This window comes from Rhyacophila brunnea, unplaced genomic scaffold, assembly GCF_057557595.1.
Source record: "Rhyacophila brunnea isolate RB1 unplaced genomic scaffold, BYU_Rbru_1.0 scaffold_1, whole genome shotgun sequence".
Classification (NCBI taxonomy): Eukaryota; Metazoa; Arthropoda; class Insecta; order Trichoptera; family Rhyacophilidae; genus Rhyacophila; species Rhyacophila brunnea.
In genome coordinates, this window is record NW_028232751.1 from 16,824,989 (window position 1) to 16,846,038 (window position 21,050).

Genomic DNA, 21,050 nt, shown 5'->3' on the forward strand with positions numbered 1-21,050 from the left:
TGTTGCCATGTTTTTCTATGATGTTTATAGTACAAATTATAGTATTTCTGTAAAAAATATAGTACAGGACATTTTTCGGCTTATATCCTTTAAAATTTATTTGGCGTAAAATTATAGTATTTTACATTTTTTGTAGAATCAAAATTATAGTATTCTAACACCAACATCCGCGCAGTTATAGTACATTTTATACAAAATATAATGCGCGTAATAGCCGCAGTCAAAGGGCCAAAGAGCCACATGTGGCTCGCGAGCTGCGGTTTGCCGGCCACTGGTTTAGTGTAAAACTTTATTGGACACACATAATTATGAAAACATCTGATGCATACACTCACTAGAAATAATATGACATCCGATGGGACTCGAACCCGTAACTACCGGATTCGCACCAGTGTTATTTTGTGTTTTGATGATGTAACCGACAAATGCAACAAAAATCTTGAAAGAAAATACATCCGTACACAATATAATATACTGAGGATTAGAGCGTTGACGCAAAACATGTTCGTGGACGTTTGAGGCGCTGACAAGTATGGAGGCCTTCTTATTATGTTCTAATATAATATTGGTACTTTCTAAGGAAGCGACCGCATCGTCCATGTCATCGAAAACCACCACCGCTTTCGAACGTTGTAATGGTCGTATTAGTTTCTTCGTGTGACGCCCATACGCAACGTATGACCTGTCTACCCCACGGTTCGTCACTGTGTCGGGATGCCGCATGATGTGGCTAAAGTATGCCAACTTTCTGGTTTTAATTTAACGTATTATTTCTTTAGTCTGTTTCATCCACGACTTCGTATTTCTTACTGATACGGAGCACTCGTCTGTACATCCACAATACCCAGGCGCGCACCATAAATGATCTGGGGATCCATTTAAAATAAACATCGGTAATATGATAACTATTTATCGATTATTTGGCACCGCACATTCCCGAGTATATTTTCCACACCCAGATACTATGCGCTTTAATTCTAACGATAAACATCTGACCTGCAGCTATGATGTCTGGTGGGATGCTCACGTACGAATATCGAGTGGTTATCATGCACGCGGTATCCAATAGTCATAATTATTAGGATCGTGACCCCGGTTTTAGACGGGACACCGGTGTCGCGCTCGTATATAATAAGGAGGTCTTTGTATTCGAACAAAAGGGTATTTGTATTATGTTTATGAACGTCCCGAGCTAATGAGTCAAAGCGTGTATGGTACACTTTTCCGTCGGCCGCTACATTCTCAAGCCGCCGATACACATGTTTTTATGATCGTAGCCAGTTTTATGTTCTAATTTATATCGCGAAACTATGCGTTGACTCATTAGCTCTGGGCGGTCATAAACATAATACAAAGTCCCCTTTATTCGAATACAAAGGCCTCCTTATTATATACGAGCGCGACACCGGTGTCCCGTCTGAAACCGGGGTTACTGTCCATGTGAGCAATCCGCCCGCGTTTTGTTCTAATTACTAACCGACGCCCGGATCTCTCCAAAATTTTAGTTAGGTGTTACATACATGCACTTGGTTTCACATTTTCGTTTGATGGAGTTACAGCTCAATTCAGGCCTTGGTCTCCTCCAGTCGTCGATCATGAGAAGGGCTCATGCTTCTTTCTTCATCCCATCCTCCTAGCACAATCGTGGTCTCACAATTATCTCATATGGGGCAATATTTATGGATTTTGTCGGTTATGCCTCCAGCGTACGTCATAAAGATAGTTAATAATATACAGCTGGTTGACAAATAAAGCCTGCGGGACGACATCATTGAATCCGCTTCCTGTTCTACCTAGCAAGGGAGCTGTTCCCACTTGACATCTACGAGAGTGGTCCCGGGATTGGCATTTTTTTCCATTGTTAATATAAAATTTTTATATTTACAAATAACATTGATAAAATCGTTCAAAAATAAATCTAGTATAATTAAATTTATAGGTATTATTTAAGACATTTATTGTTAATATTGTATACGTTCAATCTTGGAAATACATAAGTTTAATGGAGTAAATAATATTTTAATATAGGTACTTAACTGATAATGTGAATTTAATATGAGATTGCTGTTTCTGATAGTAAAGACTTAATGTATGGGTTAGCGAGATTTAAAATAAGTAAATCATGGTTTACGACCTTTCCGCTTCATAAATCTAATTAATCAGCCAAATATGAAACTGTCGTAAAAAGTATGAGATCGTGGTGGAATCACTTTGTTAAAAGTGCGAAGCATTGTTTTTTTCCAATCACAACCGGCAACAATCACAATCACAATCGGCAACACAAGGATAATAAATCAAACTTCATTCAAACTCAGTTTATTTATAATGTAGTTATATGTTATTAAAAGTATTTTTTCTGTTATCTTTTCGTTTTTATTTTATTTTCCATAAAAAATGATAAAAAAATCAATCCTGAAAGTTTCGGAATTATGTTTCACAATACCGGGATTCATAGGTATCGAAAATAATTCGGGATCCCGAAATTGGGATCCCTACCAGTGAGTATTTCAAAAAAATAATTTTATATTATCTCTCAACTTAGGTTATTTCTAGTTTTTTTTAAAAATAAATAATACCTAATTTAAAAATTGACCTTCAATCAGTTGTCCAAGTGATCTATCAAATAACTCTAACTGAATAAGTCATAATATTATGACTATCACTATTATCAGTTTTGTACAATAAAATGAACACAAATTTGTTCTGTTTTGTTATGTTCTGTTTTTTGAATCAAAATTATAGTGTTGTACTATAATTATTATAGTACGGTTGCATCGCTGTTTCTAATAAAATAATATATTTCTATAAAATAAATAACGTGTTCATACAAGTCACTGGTACTTATATTTTTTATCGCCGAAAGTTTGTCGCCAAAAAGGAATAACAACCAGTGCAGTGTTGCCATGTCTACTGAAATTTCAGTAGAACAACTGATATTTTTTGCCAATATACTGAATTTTTGATTTTTTTTCGAAATTCAAGAAATCTACTAATATTTGTGTTTCTCCATAATTGTAAATTAACTGATGATTCTTTTAATAATAAACTTGAAATGATTTACGCATGACCTTTTTTGATGTTATACACGTCTAAATTGACATAAAAAGCATTGTAACTCTACCCAAGAGCGCCATTTTACCCATTAATATCATCATTGTTAACAATAAATTAATATTATTAGTTATTGTTATTCTTATTAGTTTTAAATCATATCTAATAAACCACATTTTTCAAAATCTACTGAATTTTTTGTCAAAATCTACTGAAATTTTAAATTTTGACTTGGCAACACTGCAGTGTGTGCAGGTTACTAACCCGGCCCGGCCAAAGTATATTAGTCTAGACGTCGCCAAGTATTTCAAGACATTTGATATGATGTCATGTCGTAGATTTTCGGGTTGCTTATTATATTTTTTAACTAATTTTAGTCAGTAAAATAATATATGAATGAACCTGATGAAAATGATGTATCTCTATAGTCAATGGAATGAACTAAAAATTATGCACACCATGCATTAAAATTGTTCACATATTGTAATAATGTAGATGCATACAAAATGGTTTTTACAAGAATTATACAATTATATCGCACTTCTTCTTGGTCGTTCCCTCATGGGTGAGGATCGTGACCATCTTGGAATAGGCTAGGTATATTATATTTACGAAATATTAACATTCTTTTTATAATAAGTATGTTAACATGCGATGCAACTTGGTGTGTTGTAGAATTTTATGTTACTTATAATTATTTGTAATGTTTCCTGACTGATAAAAATGGTTATTTATCCAATATGGTGAAGGGTCACATTCATTTAAAAACACTGAAAATACTCTTCATTTGACCTCGTGAGCCGAGGGGTTTCGCGCAATAACACTCACCAGACTGACCTTAACCTTAGAGATAGGTAGGGGGCGCTGAACATCCTGGCCTAGGGGCCCGCTTCAGGATGTGGGGGTCATGCTCAGGGCAGGGTAAATGCTGCCCCCAGCCAACTTCTTCACTTGCTCACTACAGCGCGCTGACACTCTCCTCTGTTTCGCCTTCGCTGGAGGCTACTCAAAACCATCAGTATCTCCAGGTTACCCTGTCCGCGCCGAACGATATATCCGAAAACTGGCTGCATATACATGGCTGGTGGCGAAGGGTGGAGGTAGGCTGTTAAGATCCGATATAAAAAGTGCACATTCGTGTTTGTTTTTTTGAACGAAGACAACCATTTACAGAATATGGTTTTTAGAAATCAATTAAACCTTGCCTAAACTAAACTATAATCATTTTGGTAGGTATGTTATGTGCGATTCGACATAATAGTGCACACTTTTTCATTCATACTTATTTTTTTTGTTTTCGATAAATTAAGAATAGGTGCATAATATTACACATGTTGTTGGTTAGTTTATTAAAATTCATTAAACCCTGCATAGACCAAACCATAGTAGATAAAAAATATTATTCCATCTACCTATAAAATATCCAAATTTATGTACTTATGATTTAATGTCATAATTTTAGATATTTTATAAATAGACGATTATTTTTTACTATTATCTATTATGGCTTGGTTGCGGAGTGTTTAATTGAATTTAAAAAATCTAACACCATCTGTATATTGTAGGCTTACCTAGTTCGATGAAAACAAATACGTATGACTGATACAATTTATTGTGCACTATTTGTATCGGTACTTAAAAGCCTACCTCCACCCTTCGCCACTGACTGGTGGAGATGGCGTAACTCAGATCATTGTCCAAAAAACTGCAGTAGGTATGTGTCTCAGACACATTGTCGAAAGATGTTTCTTTATCTGCAGTCTCTGGATGGTTGACTGCTTCATTGTGTGCTCTGCCCATTGCACTACTTAACTGTCTGCACTATCTGTTAGTGGCGAGGGGTGGAGGTAGGCTGTTAAGATTCGACATAAATAGTGCACACGAAACTTAGTCAGTCGTACTTATTTGTTTTCATTAAACTAAGAATATAATTTGCAGATGGTGGTGTAAGTTTTTTAAATTCCCTACCCAACTACCCAATCCATAATAATTTAGGTATGTTATGGACGATCAGACAAAGATGGTCCATACTGTTTCAATCATACTTATCTGTTTATGTTGAATTAAGAAAACATATTACAGACGGTGATGGTTGGTTTTTTTTAAATTCATTGAGACTACCTGCCTAAACCAAACCATAATCGATACATATTTTTCTATATACAAAATATCTAAAATTATTACGTATGGTTTAATGCCATACTTTTGGATATTTTATAAACGAATATTTTTATTATTATTATCTACTATGGATTAGGCAGGGTGTAATTGAATTTTAAATACTAACCAAAACTATCTACAATCCACATATTGTGGTCTTGATGAATTAAAACAAAATAATACGCTTGACCGACAAAGTTTAGTCTGCACTATTTATGCCGGATCATAACAGCCTACCTCCACCCTTCGCCACTGGTCGTTACTATGGTAGTAAATCCATGGCCTCCACATCCTGAAGCGGGGCACGAGAGTAGGATCTTTGGCGGGGCGCCTACCTATCGCTAAGAATAAAGGCAGTGTGGCTATATAGTATATTTTAATACATCCATTTGAATTATGGAGTTGTCGGTTATAGATACAAAATTAAAAATTGCATCATCCAACCAGATAATTTTAAATAATAACATTATTGAAGGAAAGTACAGGTGACTTTTTCTTACTATTAGAGCAAATTTGTGATGTGTGTTTATCTCACTTATTTGGCCGACTTGCCACGCCGGGCCCAGGCCCCCAGGCTAGAATCCTGTCAGCCCCTCCCTTATGGGGGCCATGAGTAAATCAATACACAGAGTAACTTGTATGAAAATGATACTCGCATGTCATTTATGAATCGCCCATGAAGCATTGCCAGAAAAATTACCAAACCCACAACCTATGCTAGAAATAGCAATGGGGTGGACATGTCGCTGTGAGTGAACAGCTGCACAGAAGACATCATATAGCGGTACCCAAGGCACTAGACGTCTACAGGCCGGCACTAAAACCCGCTATATAGTCATAAAATTTGGTGGATGTACATGGCAGCGAAGAACTAGGGACCGATAAGTGTAGAGGCCTCCAAACTGCAGTGGATCAATCCTGGTTTATGATGATAATGATGGAATATCTCACCTTTATTTGAGTGCAGAAAAACCCAAACCACTCAGCATATTGTTAAGACCTGCATTCTGTATGCCTTCCTATGGGGACTTTCTGCCAGTCACCAAGCTAATATGGATCGAGGCTCTACCTAATGGGTACTGACAGTGTGATTGTGTGTTTGGCTGCGATTTTGTTTCTGTATATATTTCCATTGAATCGATTATACTCTATAACTTGCCTTCATACAAGTGAGTGAATTAATTATGCATTCATAATTTTCAGGCGGCAGTAGATGGCAGTGATGCAGCTCATTGGGCATCTGAATCGCCAGTGCTCTGGCCGGACTGCTTTCCGCCACCACCACCTCGCCCGGCGCACCTGGAATGAGGTGCTTCAGATGGAGTCACCACCTGCGACCTCTGCGCCTGGGCCAGAGCCGAATCAACTCAATATCCCCTTATCGGTACATATTTTGCACTTTTTCTTTTGCTGCTATAAGGGTCATCCGTATTTGATGTCACTCTAAGGCAGAGGTTTCCAAACTTCATGTTACTACGCCATCCTTTTTAAAAAATCTAATCTTGGCGCCTCCCCCCCTTTATTTCATTAAATAATACAGACACCTTTTTAAATAGTCAACAATATACAAATATAAAAATGACAAAAAAATAATTATACAAATTAACAAGGTTTTACTACTTATGTTATATTCATTTTTAAATTAATTTGTTTTTGATGCAATGAATGTGCTTGTTTATTAGCACAAACAATTTTAATAGTAGTCAATCCATTCCAGTTTCCTAAATTATACACGGGAGTTATCATTTAAGTATATCAATCATCATATAGGTATCGCATCAAATTGCAACGCACAACCACATATTCAATAGTCCTTCTTTTAGTTATGTTTGCTTCAATATATCTGGCGCAGAAATCATTTAAAATTGGAAACATGGCGAACATATTTTTTTGTAATTTCGAGTTCCAAAGCTCCAATTTTTTATGAATGCATTCAAACAAATTTTCCTCAAATTGCAACATTATGATTTGACGCTTTTATTTCATTTTTTCATGAGATAGCCAGCGCGCTTCACAATAGTATAGAAATGAGGTATTTTAAAATTAGTCTCCATATTTTCAGACAGGTTTGCAAACAACCTCTTATAGGACTATTTCCACATTTTTGTGGAGTTTATGTTTGTATAACTAGCGGCCATTTTATAAGCTATACATTTGCAAACTGCAAACCTGTGGCTACATTTATTAATTGTGTTAAACTTTTCGCCCCTCCCAGTTTGGAAATCGCTGCTCTAAGGAGTCTGATATAGGTAATGACACAATTAATTTTGACGAAGGGAATAAGGAGGTTGTAGAAATGTGACATCATAAAACTGACAAAATTCAAATCTGCAAAATTTTATTCTTAGTTCAATTAAAAAAAAAAAACATGATCGACAAAGTTTGGTGTGCACTATTTATGTTGAATCCTGTTTTTGTAGACTCTAGAATTGAGTTGTATGTAAGTCCTAAGTTCATTAGAAAGAGAATAAACCCGTGACCAAGTGAATATTTTTTTGATTTTTTTAAGACAGCTGAAAAAGAAAAAAAACTTTTTTTTAATTCTTATTCTTCACAGGGAAAAATTAGATATAACGATTTTCACAAGCATCCTTTTTTCCACGGATGACAAGCATTTATTTTTCCTCTTTCAGTATTTTTCTGATATACAGTCGAACTCGGTTATTATGATCACGGACATAGCGAGATCTCGGATGTAATGAGGAAACATTCGTTGACAATTTATGCAAAGTTCTTTATTTTAATTAATTAATAATTTATATTTAATTTTAATGTTAGTAAAATATAATCCAAATAAACATTTATTTTTATTTTTAATCAACCGCAGCACCCCCAGATATCTTATCCACGAGCCGCCACTGGATATAACTAACAAACGATTTTCACAAACACCATTTTTTCCACGGATGATAAACATTTATTTTTTCTCTTTCACGAAATCTAGTATTTTTCTGATATATACAGTCGAACTCTGTTATTACGATCACGGACATAGCGAGATCTCGGATGTAATGAGAAAACATTCGTTGACATTTTAGTTTATGATTTTCTCCATACATTTATAACGAGCTACTATTTATCGGATATACTGAGCAAAAATATCGTTAAAATTTTTCTTAAAACTGTTAATGTGTCGATCGTTTAAAAACATTTTCCGACCTGAAGCAATAAAATCCTACCGTAGACCGATGCCGCTGGGATCGGATTACGTTTATAACACTAGATAAGTGTCTACGTACCTATCTAATTGGTGTTTTCGCTGACAATATTGAAAAAGTATCCACGCTTATGGTTGAAATTGAATGTAAAAAATCCAAGGTTCGTGAAGTCAGTAGGTACCTACCAGCGTTCATTACAATAAACAACTTCTTTTGTAGTTTATGAATGTCATGCTTCCTTCGGGGAAAAATTCTAATTGTGTATTTTTGTTTGAATTGCGACTTTTTGCGTTGTGACCGGTCATTTAAAAATACCTAATTTCTGATATAACGAGTAATGCTTATAACGAGTAAATTCAGTCGGTCCCATTTTCCTCGTAATAACCAAGTTCGACTGAATAATATTTTATTTTCTTACCCAGTCTGACTTATTTTGTTAACGGGAGTTGGCAACATTGCTCCATAAGTGACCTTGGACATAATATTATATAACATGGCAAATTTAAAAAGAAATAAATAATACGTGATCTTACTTTTTTCATATAAAAATCATATATATTATTAAATCAAAATTTAACACCCCAGATTATTGAAATTTATGGAAGTGAACATACTCAATATTGACCAAAGGTTTTGAATTCACAGCAATTTGCAAAAAGACTCACTTATGTAAATTACTGTCATTTTCTGGTCACAGCTTCAACCACTTTAGCGCAATGGTAAATCGAGGTAAAATATTAATAAAAATAATATTTTAATAAGCATTACCAAACCATTAACATACAAAAAAATATAAAATTAAATAAACATTCAAAAATAAAGATTTATCTTCGCATGAGAGCATTTTGAATCGCAATGATCGCATACATATTTTAATTATAAAACATAAAGCAAATGATCGCAATTTAGCTAAAACAATCTATAATTTTGTATCAGTGGTTCACTTTTTATAGGGGTAATTTAGACTGTCAAAAATGGATATGAAACACATGGAGACAAAGTCAAGATCCATATAGGATTTTGATGATGAACTATCTATTGATTAATTAAATTTAATTAATAATGAGATTTATCAGCTTTATATGCAGGGCCAGATTTAATGTTAAACGGGATCTATGCATACAGGGGCCCAATTATATAAAAAAACGTATAATTAAAAAGATGAGCATTATTTAAAAATAATACTCTTTGTGATACCTACGCGTGATCAAAATGTTATATGTTACCCTATTCACATTAACACAATCAATATGTTATTAGAGGCTTCATTTATTTATTTTTCGTCAATTTCGAGCTGTGGGATTGTTGGTCTTTTTTCAATGTGTAGCAAGCCATGATTTTTATATGAAAACAATTACATAATAATATGTACCCCATAGAAAAAAGGATAATTATCAAAAAGAATGTGCTTAAATTTGAATTCCCTAATAAAGAAAGAAATCGCTGCAAATTACAAGTATGGATTTTGGTATAAATCGCCCAGCGCAAATTAAATATAGAGAAAACGCAAAACATTCCATATACACTAGCTCATGGTGCAATCAATACTAAAGTGTGTTAATTAAAATCATTATTTTTAAAACTTGATATACACTAAATAGGATGGTAAAAACAAAGTATCAAACGAACATGACAATAATGTTTGGTTGCAACAGGTCAAAATCCAAGATGATACGATATATAAAACTTTATTTTAAAAACTGTTATAAAAACAGCATAGATGTCAAATTCATTTTTAAGCATTTTTACCATAATTATAATCCTTGATTACATCGGTTTTCGATCATCCAGACTTTATTATCATTATCAATTTCAAACGAGCTTCAGAAAAAAGGTATTGATGAATGGAAACATAAAATATTTTCGGTTTTTTAATTACATAGATTTATCAATATTTGGATTACCCTCATACCCAATTAATTAGTTTTGATTATGGAGATATTACTGTAACTTAATAATTTAGAAAAAACGGCTCAATTTACCGAGAGTACACCGCAGAGTAACGTCAGATTTTTTTAGTCAATACTTGAAAGCAACTAAACGACACTTTTTGAGCATAGACAATCATTGAAAAATTGCATTAATAGCGTTTTTGCAATATAATAGCGGTTTTTTCCATGATTGTCTGCTCAAAAAATCTCGCTTAGATGCTTTCAAGTATTGATTTAAGAAATCTGACCTTTATCCAGGGTGTACGGTCGTAATATAGAGCCGAAAAAACAAATTCAATAGTGGGTCGTTAATTTTTTTGTTACATAATCCAATTTGCACCCCCAATAAAAGCAATTTTGGAAACCACCGGCCGGCCGCCACTGATAACTAGTAAAGAGTTTTGTGATGGTGGGGGGGAGTGTTAAAAAAAGCCAAAATCATGTGACGTCAAAATAATATCGTCGCCGTAGATGTCAAGGGTGCCAGTCCACAAAATCATAATCCTGAGAAACAGGAGCGCAAAGATTTTATGTGACAAAAAAAGTAACAATATTTAATTGAACTTTTTTGTTTTTAAAGATATAACGGTGAAACTTTGAAGGTAGAATATACTTTGTGGTGTTATCTTTTTATTATTTTGTACAAATAACTAAAAAAATAGTATCTTAGAAGTTATGTGTGTTATATCTCTTGACCACTGAATATTGAAATGTACAAAAAATTTAGTCAAAAGAGTTTTGTCGCTTAAATCCATTGACCACTGCATCTTTGATGATTTTAAAATGCTTTTGTGTACTTTACTCATTTTTACCAAATTTGTGGCTTGGCTCCCTTGACATCTACGGCAACGAATTTGGACGCCTTATGCTATGTTATGAAATATGGTTTGTTTATTTTAGTGTATATTCACCTCAGACATAGCTTTTATGTAATCAGCTTTTTCTCATTTATTCTTATTTAATTCCACAATTAAATCCAGCTGTGCTTTTATTTGCTCGTCATTAGGATTTAATTTAATTGCAGCCAAGAACTTCTTTTCGGCTTCATTAATCTCTCCAATCATCATCAGAGCTAGGCCGTTTTGAAACAAGGCTCTGTAATTTTTCATGAAGCCGTTAATGTCGATCTTTCTCATGTCGTTGCAGACGGAGCATGCTTGCTTGGGCTGATGCATTTTTATATAGCACATGGCAAGATATAAATGGATGTATAGCAATTGACGTTTCGATTTTCTGCTCTCCGCCGCATTTGCTAGCGGGCAACCGTTAAGTATATATAAAGCCGATTCCAAGGATAATTTTGCATGAGAAAACAAGCTCTTTTTATAAAAGCTTGCAGCCTTTGTGCATCTGTTCTTCACCTCACCGAGTATTTCTTCAAATGATAGTTCTCTGAAAGAAAAGTAGCAAAATTGAATTATATGAAAATATATAATTTTGAAAAAGCACAGAAACAAAGCTATTACAAAAAAAACCTAGAAAATAAGTTGGACCGAGTGAGATTTGCATCATTCACTGTCCGGATGAGAGCCAGCATGTATTAAAAGTGGGGGTATTATTATTATAATATATTGTGAAGTTATCTTTTCGGTCGGCTGTAAATTCATATCCCATGACCTACCGGTTTAGTTTATTTTATTAGTTAGTTTGCCAGTAAGTGATCAAATATGTTATCTATCTTCTGAAGTTTTAAAATATATTTGTTAATACATACTATAACAATTTATAATATCTTGAATAATAATAACAAAGGGTATGTGCTATTCCAGTTAATTAAATCAATATTAATTTGTATTACCCACTTAAATATTAATTGTAAAGTACTAGTTGTGGATAGTTGAATTTCACGTTGGTAAAATAATTTTGATAAATAATATTAGGTATGACTTAGGGACCAAAGGTTGGTATGACTTCAGTGGGGTATGCCTTGATGCCAGATCAGGTGTGCTTCTATTTGAAATGCTGAGTATGTCGACTATCCATGATAGCTCTGCCAACAAATCCTACCTCTAACCTCTCCGTGGGGGTCCCTAGGCAATGCAGCATGCTGTAGCAGATAGAGGAGGGTGCAAGGCGAATCACCAGCGCCTAAAAACTGGTACATTCTGGCTACGGGAAGGAAAACCCCTACAGAAAACCAGGGCATGTTCACGGGCCCTAAGGTGGCAGCCCCACCAGTGAACTCGGGTGCTGTGGGATGATCACCTGCACACCCTAAAACAACAGATTAATCCAAGCACAGGGAAGCCTCGGACCCCCGTTTCCATCTTGACGACCTCGCCTGAATTCGGTAAACGATTTTGTTTTGGAACCTACAATATCCGTACTCTAAATGTCCCTGGAAAGGCCGAGCATCTAACAGAAATACTTTCTCAATACAAGTTAGATGTTCTCGGGATCAGTGAGTGTCGACTCACTGGCATTGGCGAGAAGTTTATTCGTGGGTTTCGTCTATTGTACTCCGGACACGCCACATTGCGACGTAGTGGAGTCGGATTGCTGATGTCCAAGGAAGCTTGCAAGTGCCTCACCAGCTGGGAACCTATCTCCGAACGTCTACTCCGCGCTACTTTCAAGACCAAGTCGGGCTCCATCACTTTTCTGCAGTGCTATGCTCCCACAGAGGCTGCTAGCGATGCAGATAAGGATACATTCTACGAAAGTTTGGCGGAAGCCGCTGGAAATATCCCCAGCTGTGATCATGCAGTTATCCTTGGTGATCTTAATGCCAAAGTAGCATCTGACCCTCAACTCAAGAAAAGGTTGTCACTTTCAGAATCATCTGACCAACCATCGCTATCAGAGACATCTAGATAGCCCTTGCCAGTTTCAAAAGTCGTAAAATCCTTACTGATGTTCCTGAAATAAACAAAGTTAATTAATAATAATTTATGGAATCAATTTAGACTTCTTGTCCTGTCCTGTATCATAAAAAGCAAACACTTCTTTTTGATAAGGCTATAGCTTGCGATCCACATACGGCTCTTTGGCACGGATGTGTCTCTTCAGAAATATTGAATGTGAAATTAAAACTACCGTATTTTCAGCTTTTTTGATGCTGGAAAAAATACGAACTACACCGCACAGAGCATTTTGACGTTTACCATTTTTCACAACCTATGAAATAGCACCATACAACGACAATAATGCGTCTCGCTTATGCTTGAAGAATGAGATTGGCGAGAGACAGTCAGCAGTTTTGTGTGTAAACAGTTATAATCGCGATTGTTTAATGTACACATTATCGTTGCCAGTAAATCCGTGCACGTGTACAGGCGTTATTATAATGACTACTTGTGTGGTAAAAGTTTGCTGACCGCCAGTATAGAAAGTTCAAAGTTGTAGGCGAGATAATACAATGTACAAATGTCAAATATTTGATCAGTGAAGATGACTTTGATGAAAGTGTGGAGGGGTCTTGAACAGGAAGGGCCTGTAAACTAGATAATTTCAATTTTAATTTATTTTACATATTGTGGACATTACAAATTATAAGTTTAAGACGTTCACAACATGACATTTAGAAACAAATAAATATTATTAAAATAGTATTATGTAATACTGTAATTATGCAATATTCAGTTATTCTACAGTATAAATGTGTAAATACAAAAAATATGAAGTATATAGGTACAAGGAAGTATACCGGATGAGTTAAGCAGACCCTATTTTAAGAATTTATAAAATAACGTCCACCTATACTCATTCTCACGTAGATGGAATATATCAACATCCGAAGCAAATTGGTTGAACAGAGTTATTGCCCTCCCAATTGGCATCACCAATGGCAGGTTAGTTCTGCTCCTCGGGAGAACAAACAACTGATGCTCCCGATTTCTAAGATAGCTATCAGGGACACACACGTCAATATTACCAAGAATGGCAGAGTTCTCATTCACACCACGTATTAGTCGAAAAAAATACGTGGCCAAATATTGATATCTTCTAGCACTTAAACTACAGTATGTAAGCATACCTAAGAGAAAGTCAGTTGGATAAAGCCACGGATAGTATCCATATAACCTCAAATAAAGGAGTCTCAAAAATTTCTTTTGAACTCGCTCCACCATAAGCTCATATTTCAACTGATGCGGGGCCCAAACAATCGACCCACTCTCAAGCCGGCTTCTCACTAAGGAATTATAAAGAATTTTTAATACAGTAACATCCGAAAAGACCCGGGAAGTACGCAAGACGAAGTCCAACAATTGTAGCGCCTTTTTACAAATGATAGCTATATGACCACTAAATGACAGCTTACTGTCAAACGTAATGCCAAAATCCCTTACAGATGGTATTCGCGAAAGAACTCTGCCATGCATCGAATATTGGAAAAATAATACTCGCGAGGTTCTGGTAAATGATAAAATATTGCATTTTTCAATATTGAAGTCCAGTTTGTTACGCCTGCCCCAATCTAATATATTGTCTATATCAAGTTGACGACAATCGTCCAAGGTGACAACTTCCATGAAGAGTTTCAGGTCATCAGCGAACAACAAAAACATAGCATTTTTAATGACCATTGCTATGTCATTTATAAAAATCGTAAACAGCAATGGCCCCAAGTTTGAGCCCTGAGGGACACCAGAAAATGTATTGAATGTCTGTGACTGATAGACGCCATACGATACGTATTGTTGACGATTCCTAAAATAGCTCCCGAATAGCTTCAGAAAACGATCGGACAATCCAATTAGTTGGAGTTTTTCCAACAGGATGTTGTGATCGACTCTGTCAAACGCTTTTGAGAAGTCATTGTAAGAACAGTCAACCTGATGGCCTCTATCTAGTGCTGACGACACATAATCTACAAATACCATCAGGTTAGTTTCCGTTGATCGGCCAACTCTAAATCCATGCTGCTCATTCATTATAAATGACTCAATTTTTGGATAAATCATGTTATGCATGATCATCTCAAGAACTTTTGCGGGTGCTGAGATAACAGCAACCGGCCTGTAGTTCTCCACTGATGACTCGGTACCACTCTTATGGATTGGAGTAACCTTTGACATCTTCCACAATTCGGGAAAGATACCCATCTCCATCACAAGATTAAATATATATGAAAGCGGGCCTTTGACAAAGTCAATATACCCCTTTAAAAAAAATGTTGGGAGATTATCCGGTCCTAAAGATCGTGTGTTCTTTAGCTTTTTAATGAACCTAAACACAATGGCAACATCAATCGGAAGGATATCAATAGATTGGGCACCGCGTGATGGTTTTCTTGACGTTGAGGCAACATCCAGATTCGGACTACTACTTGCGTAGACAGACCTAAAGTGACCGGCAAATGCCTCTGCCACTCCAGATCCGGTCACCTCTTCGCCTTTCCAACTCATTGAATTGGCAAACCCACCATCCCTTCTTAAAGATTTAACATAGTCCCAAAACAATTAAGAATTTTCTCGGATGCAATTTTCCACCGTTTCTATATGCGCTCGATAGGCCAGTCGAACAGCTTGCCGCACTCTTGAGCGATAAAGACTAAACATTTCATAGTCTTGCTGAATATGCTTAGTCTTCCAAGTTCTATGGTAATAATGTTTGACCTCAATGTCCCCGACAACTTCCCGAGAAAACCACCTCGGGTATCGCCTTCTACCACGACATGGCGACTTCCTTGTAAAACACTGGTCAAAAATATTATAAATAATGTTGTAAAAGTGCTGTTCCGCGTCATTTACGTCACAAATTTCATACAACTCACTCCAATCTACCTCACCCATTAATGAGTAAAGTAAATCAAAGTTTCCCCCTTCACACTTCCACCCCCTCTGCAGATTTATTCTGTGTGAGGGAATGTTAGTCCTCTGAAGGAGAGTTGGACGAAACTCGTGTAAAAAAGATAAAGTAGGGTGATACGCATCTTCTCGTACGATCGGTGATATACATCGCGAAATCGATATTTTAACGTTGCTAAAAATCCTGTCTAGAAACCCATTAGCAGAGTTATGGTACGTTTACATTTGACACTAATATCGTCATATTTATGTATGACACCATATTCACTTAAGTGTAAACAGTAAGTATATTTGTATCTGCCACTTATTTTGCGTGTGTCGACTCTCACCTGCCACTTATTCAATCTACTTATATACGCAAATGTAAACACCGCGTATACGACAAGTTCGAACTTGGAGCGATATATCACCGAAGTTGGACCACCGTCTACTTTTATGTCAAGTACCTGACACATTATTCGTAGTTTGACAGGTACCTAGTGAATTGCATAGGTATATTTCTAAAACAACGGACAATCAATTATCATAGGTACACCATGAATGTATGCCCAACGTTTACGTTAATAATGTACTGTAGCGATCTGTCAAAAATCATAGACAGTGAGAAATAAATCGGATGTGCCGTGTTCTATGGATTTTGTTCGAAAATAAAATATCGCTTGTTCTCGGCACATACGATTAATTCTGATGCACTCTGTGAAGAAAAAATGCGCTTCAAATGGTATTACCTAATTCATTTTGGCCCACACCTGCACTCGTATTAGGTACGATAATATTATATTGAATATGCAATGACGATCAAGTGCCAGATATCGCAATGTTACTGTTAATCTTTCTTCTACACTTATGGCATTACTGAATTGTGTGTCTTGTTTTTTGGCAAAAGGTCCAATCTTGCAAACTCAAGTTCACAAATTGAGTTGGATCTTCGATTTTAAACTCTGACATCAAACGGAAGGCACCTAGTTCTTCTCGTCGCTGAATCCATTCCCGCACCCATCTAGACCATTTTTTCCTCCTTTTCGTTGCCAAAAGACTTATAGAAAGATAGAAAATAATAACACTCGCTGCTTTCTTTTTTAACATTCCCATATTGACAACTGACATAACGTTTTTGAGAAGTATACGAAATAAGTGTCCGAATAAGTTACAATACCATATGTAAACACCGCATATATTTATTCCAAGTGTTGCCATTGAATAAAGTGTCGAGACTTTATTTCAACGAGAAGTATACGAGAATTTTATGTCAGATCCATGCAGGTGTAAACGGTAAGTGAATTTTTATGTCAGACACATAAAATAAGTATAACGGTATAAGTGTCAGGTGTAAACGTACCATTAGGAACATCATTGTACTGGGAAAATCCAAAAACAGCAAACAGAAATTCGAGTTCGCTCTTGACCCTTTCACTGCTGCGCGCTGAATTCAGGTTAAAATCTCCCATTACAATAATCCTTCTATTCCTAATTAAGATGTCGCTAGACAACATTTTCCCAAAAAATAGTTTAAACATCTCCAATTCACTCGCTGGAGGAAAATACACGTCACAAACATACGTAACGGCTAACCAAACCCGAATAGGTAGACCGTGCCTCAACTAATGCATGGCCTTAATTAAAGAAGGGCATCAGAATTTCTTGAATTCTGTTATGTTTATGTGACAAACAAAAAACTTTTACATTTTCGACACGTCCTATTTTTGCTGAAATACTATATTTTTTTGGACCGCGTACTATAATTCGACGACAAAAAGATAGTAACACTGTGATACAGTGTTGCCCAACCGTACTATAATTATAATATGTGTACTATAATTTTGGGCCGCGTACTACGTATGATATAAAACAGGTATAGTACGCCCAAAATATTGAATATCGGAAAAAATATGTAAAAAGTACTAAAATTTCGATATTTCCGTTCGATAATTTGGTGCAAAGTACTATAATTTCGCAATATAAGATTTTGGTTTGGTTTCAAATGTAATTACTTGAATTCTCGGTAAGCAATTTTGGTCGCAAGAGTTACCTACCTAAATAAAAAGGAGTCTCGTAGTTTCTCAAATTCTCTTTTATCTGAGAAACAAAAAACCTATACATTTTCAACACCTGTAGGCCTATTCTTAACAATTATCACTTTAGCACATTTACGATGTTACCATTGGTCCAAGTTAACACATTTGTTATTCAGGCACACTGTCAGATATTATCACTTTAGCGGCAGCTAACTTTCATATCCGGTTTAAACGGCTAACTACGGCGTGAAGTACGTACGTTATTTGCTGGTATATTATCTATGATTTTCTGACTTCGGTTAAAATCGGCCATGTTCGTGCAGCGTTGTCTCTGGTACCCGAACGGCGCGAGCTTTGTTTATATAAATGTCAAACGTCAAACGTAACCAAACTTAACCTAGGCAGGGATATCGGTTAACTTTCTTACGCAAATGACCGCGAGAATAGCAAATGTGTTAATTTTGATAATTTTATCATAATTAGCCGTTTTAACCTTTTAACACATACGTTTGGATACGTTAGAATAGCCCCGCTGATGACTACGCGTAATGTATTCTCCCCCAAATAATACTATGGCGTCATAGACTAATATAATTATACGATTGCGTCAGACAGCTGACGAGGGCGGAGAACCCGTTACAACCACTAAAGAAAGTTATAAAATCTCATGCAGGCATCTGCCGCACATTTACCCTGCCTTAATAAATCAAGACGACCACTTTGTATTCACACTGAATAACCTATAAATTATTCGTAAAGGTAATGCTCTAACTTTACATGGTAGTGTACCTATACACGTTTATCAAATTGACGGAATTCATTGAAAAAATTATCATGAAGTATTTAGAATTATTAATACATATTATAATTATAACATACATGAAATTGAGCTTATCAAAGTCGAAATCTTTATCACTGTAATTTTCGTCCATTGTCTCAAGCCTTCGGCAAACTTGCTGTAGGGGAAATCCGAAACCATGAACTACGAAGAACCATAGACTAACAATTAACTAACCAATATCCATAAACTAATTCGAACTAATCGACCATAGACTAATGCTTCAAATACACTCTATGACGATCGGTCATATTATTATATATGTCGAAAAACCCGTTTCTTATGTTGGCGTCCTGTGTCACAGAGTGTAAATTAATGTCATAGCTCTCATACAATATGTATGTATAATATGTCAGAATGGCATAGATTTGATCATAGACACTAAAACGCTCTTAGCATATATGTGCCTGATCGTCATATAGTCTATTTGAACCCATAGCAGTAGGTTCGTATCATTTAACTTCGTATCATTCAAGCTGAATCGAACAAATCAAATGGAACGGTTTGAATTGCTGGATTTGGGACCGTTTGGCATAATGTCCACGGGAACGCTTTTCTGACGACTAATTTGTGCTGCCAGTACTTAACATTAATTCAGTATCATATTAGTCTCTAAAACAGCAACACATTTATAATTAACTATTTTTTTATTCAAACGAATAATTTACAAGATTTAAGAATTTATCATTCTGATTATTGAACAATATATAATTTAGAAAAACACTTTCTGAGAGAGTGTATTGTAACCAATAGAAAAAATCTTTTTTGAAAAAAGTAAGCCACCCGGCCGGGAATCGAACCCAGCATCTCCACGGGTAAACGCCCCAATCGGCGCATTTTATCCATTATTCTACGGTATGACATACTAATAGCGACAAATTTAAACCATTGGTCACTGTAATACCTACTCATTAGCGTTCTTCGAAATCAAGCTACTTTGGCAATCGGTTTTTGTTTATTAAATCAAAGTAGGTAACTATTTTACTATTACTTGGATAAATATAAATAAAATGAAAATAAATTCTTGGTCTGACATGATATTTTAGGTAATGATATTAAATCGAACTCTTCGCATAGAAAATACGGCTGGAATTTTGGGATAATAAGATCAAAAGCGGTTTCTTGTTCGCGTACCTATGGTAAATGAATAATAGGTATTGATTATTAAGCTATAATATACCTATATAATTCAAGTGAACTCCTATGGTGAAAGGTCTAAAATATTTACGTCTAATTGACAATATCAAACTGTGGACAGGAAAACAATCAAACAAGTGGGCAATTAGGTATGAAAAGCTTTGAGCAAAAGTAATTTTTAAAAACTTTTGTCATACCCACCCATAAATCGTATAAATGAACTAAATAGCTATGTACCTATTCATGAACCTATTCACACCAAGTTGACATTTCAATAAATGTGTTGCTATAGGTTATAGAATTTATTTTAAGTACTGGCAACACTAATAATTAGTTCTAATTATTAGTCGTCAGAAAAGCGTTCCCGTGGACATTTACCAAATGGTCCCAAATCTAATCAATCAAACCATGCGATTTGATTTGTTCGATTCAGTTTCAATGATACGAACCTTTCTTTCTGTCTTTCAGGTTCGTTTCTTTCAACCTGAACGAAACAAATCAAATTAAACCATAGATAATATACATACAAATTGTATGAGTAGAAAGTTCAGTGTATCATTGAAAATCAAACCGTTCTCGGACCATCAGAAATGGTTTGACATGAAACGTCAAACCAATTCGGACGATCCATAGACTAATGGCAATCTGTCAAAGTGTTGGTAAGCTTTATTCGGCATTTATATATCGTGAGGTGTTCATATTAATATGTTAGACATTTACACCATAGGAGTTCACTTCAATTATGTATATTATAGATTATCAATCAATACATATTATTCATAAGTAACCATACGCGAACATGACGCCGCTTTTGGTCTTATTATCTCAAAATCCAGCACATATTTTCTATGCAAAGAGTTCGATTTAATATCATTACTATAATTATTATGTCAGACCAAGAATTTATTTTCATTTTGCAAACTGTGTTAAATCAACCCGGAATGATCTTTGTATTACCTAATGAATTTTATCAATGTAATGTGTTCGATTGTCGTCTAAGTCACAATATC

At 35.4% G+C, this 21,050-nt stretch overlaps 1 protein-coding gene across 1 annotated transcript; it reads right to left on the reverse strand.

Moving 5' to 3' along the window:
• Positions 1–7,534: 7,534 nt before the first annotated feature.
• On the reverse strand, positions 7,535–19,059 carry LOC147079538 (inactive peptidyl-prolyl cis-trans isomerase shutdown). Its single transcript, XM_085941223.1, has 3 exons — positions 18,945–19,059; positions 11,212–11,692; positions 7,535–7,724 (listed from the first exon to the last, which is right to left on the reverse strand). Exons 1-2 carry the CDS (start codon positions 18,995–18,997, stop codon positions 11,245–11,247), a joined length of 501 nt encoding a protein of 166 aa, XP_085797349.1. The 5' UTR covers positions 18,998–19,059; the 3' UTR covers positions 7,535–7,724; positions 11,212–11,244.
• Positions 19,060–21,050: the final 1,991 nt, after the last annotated feature.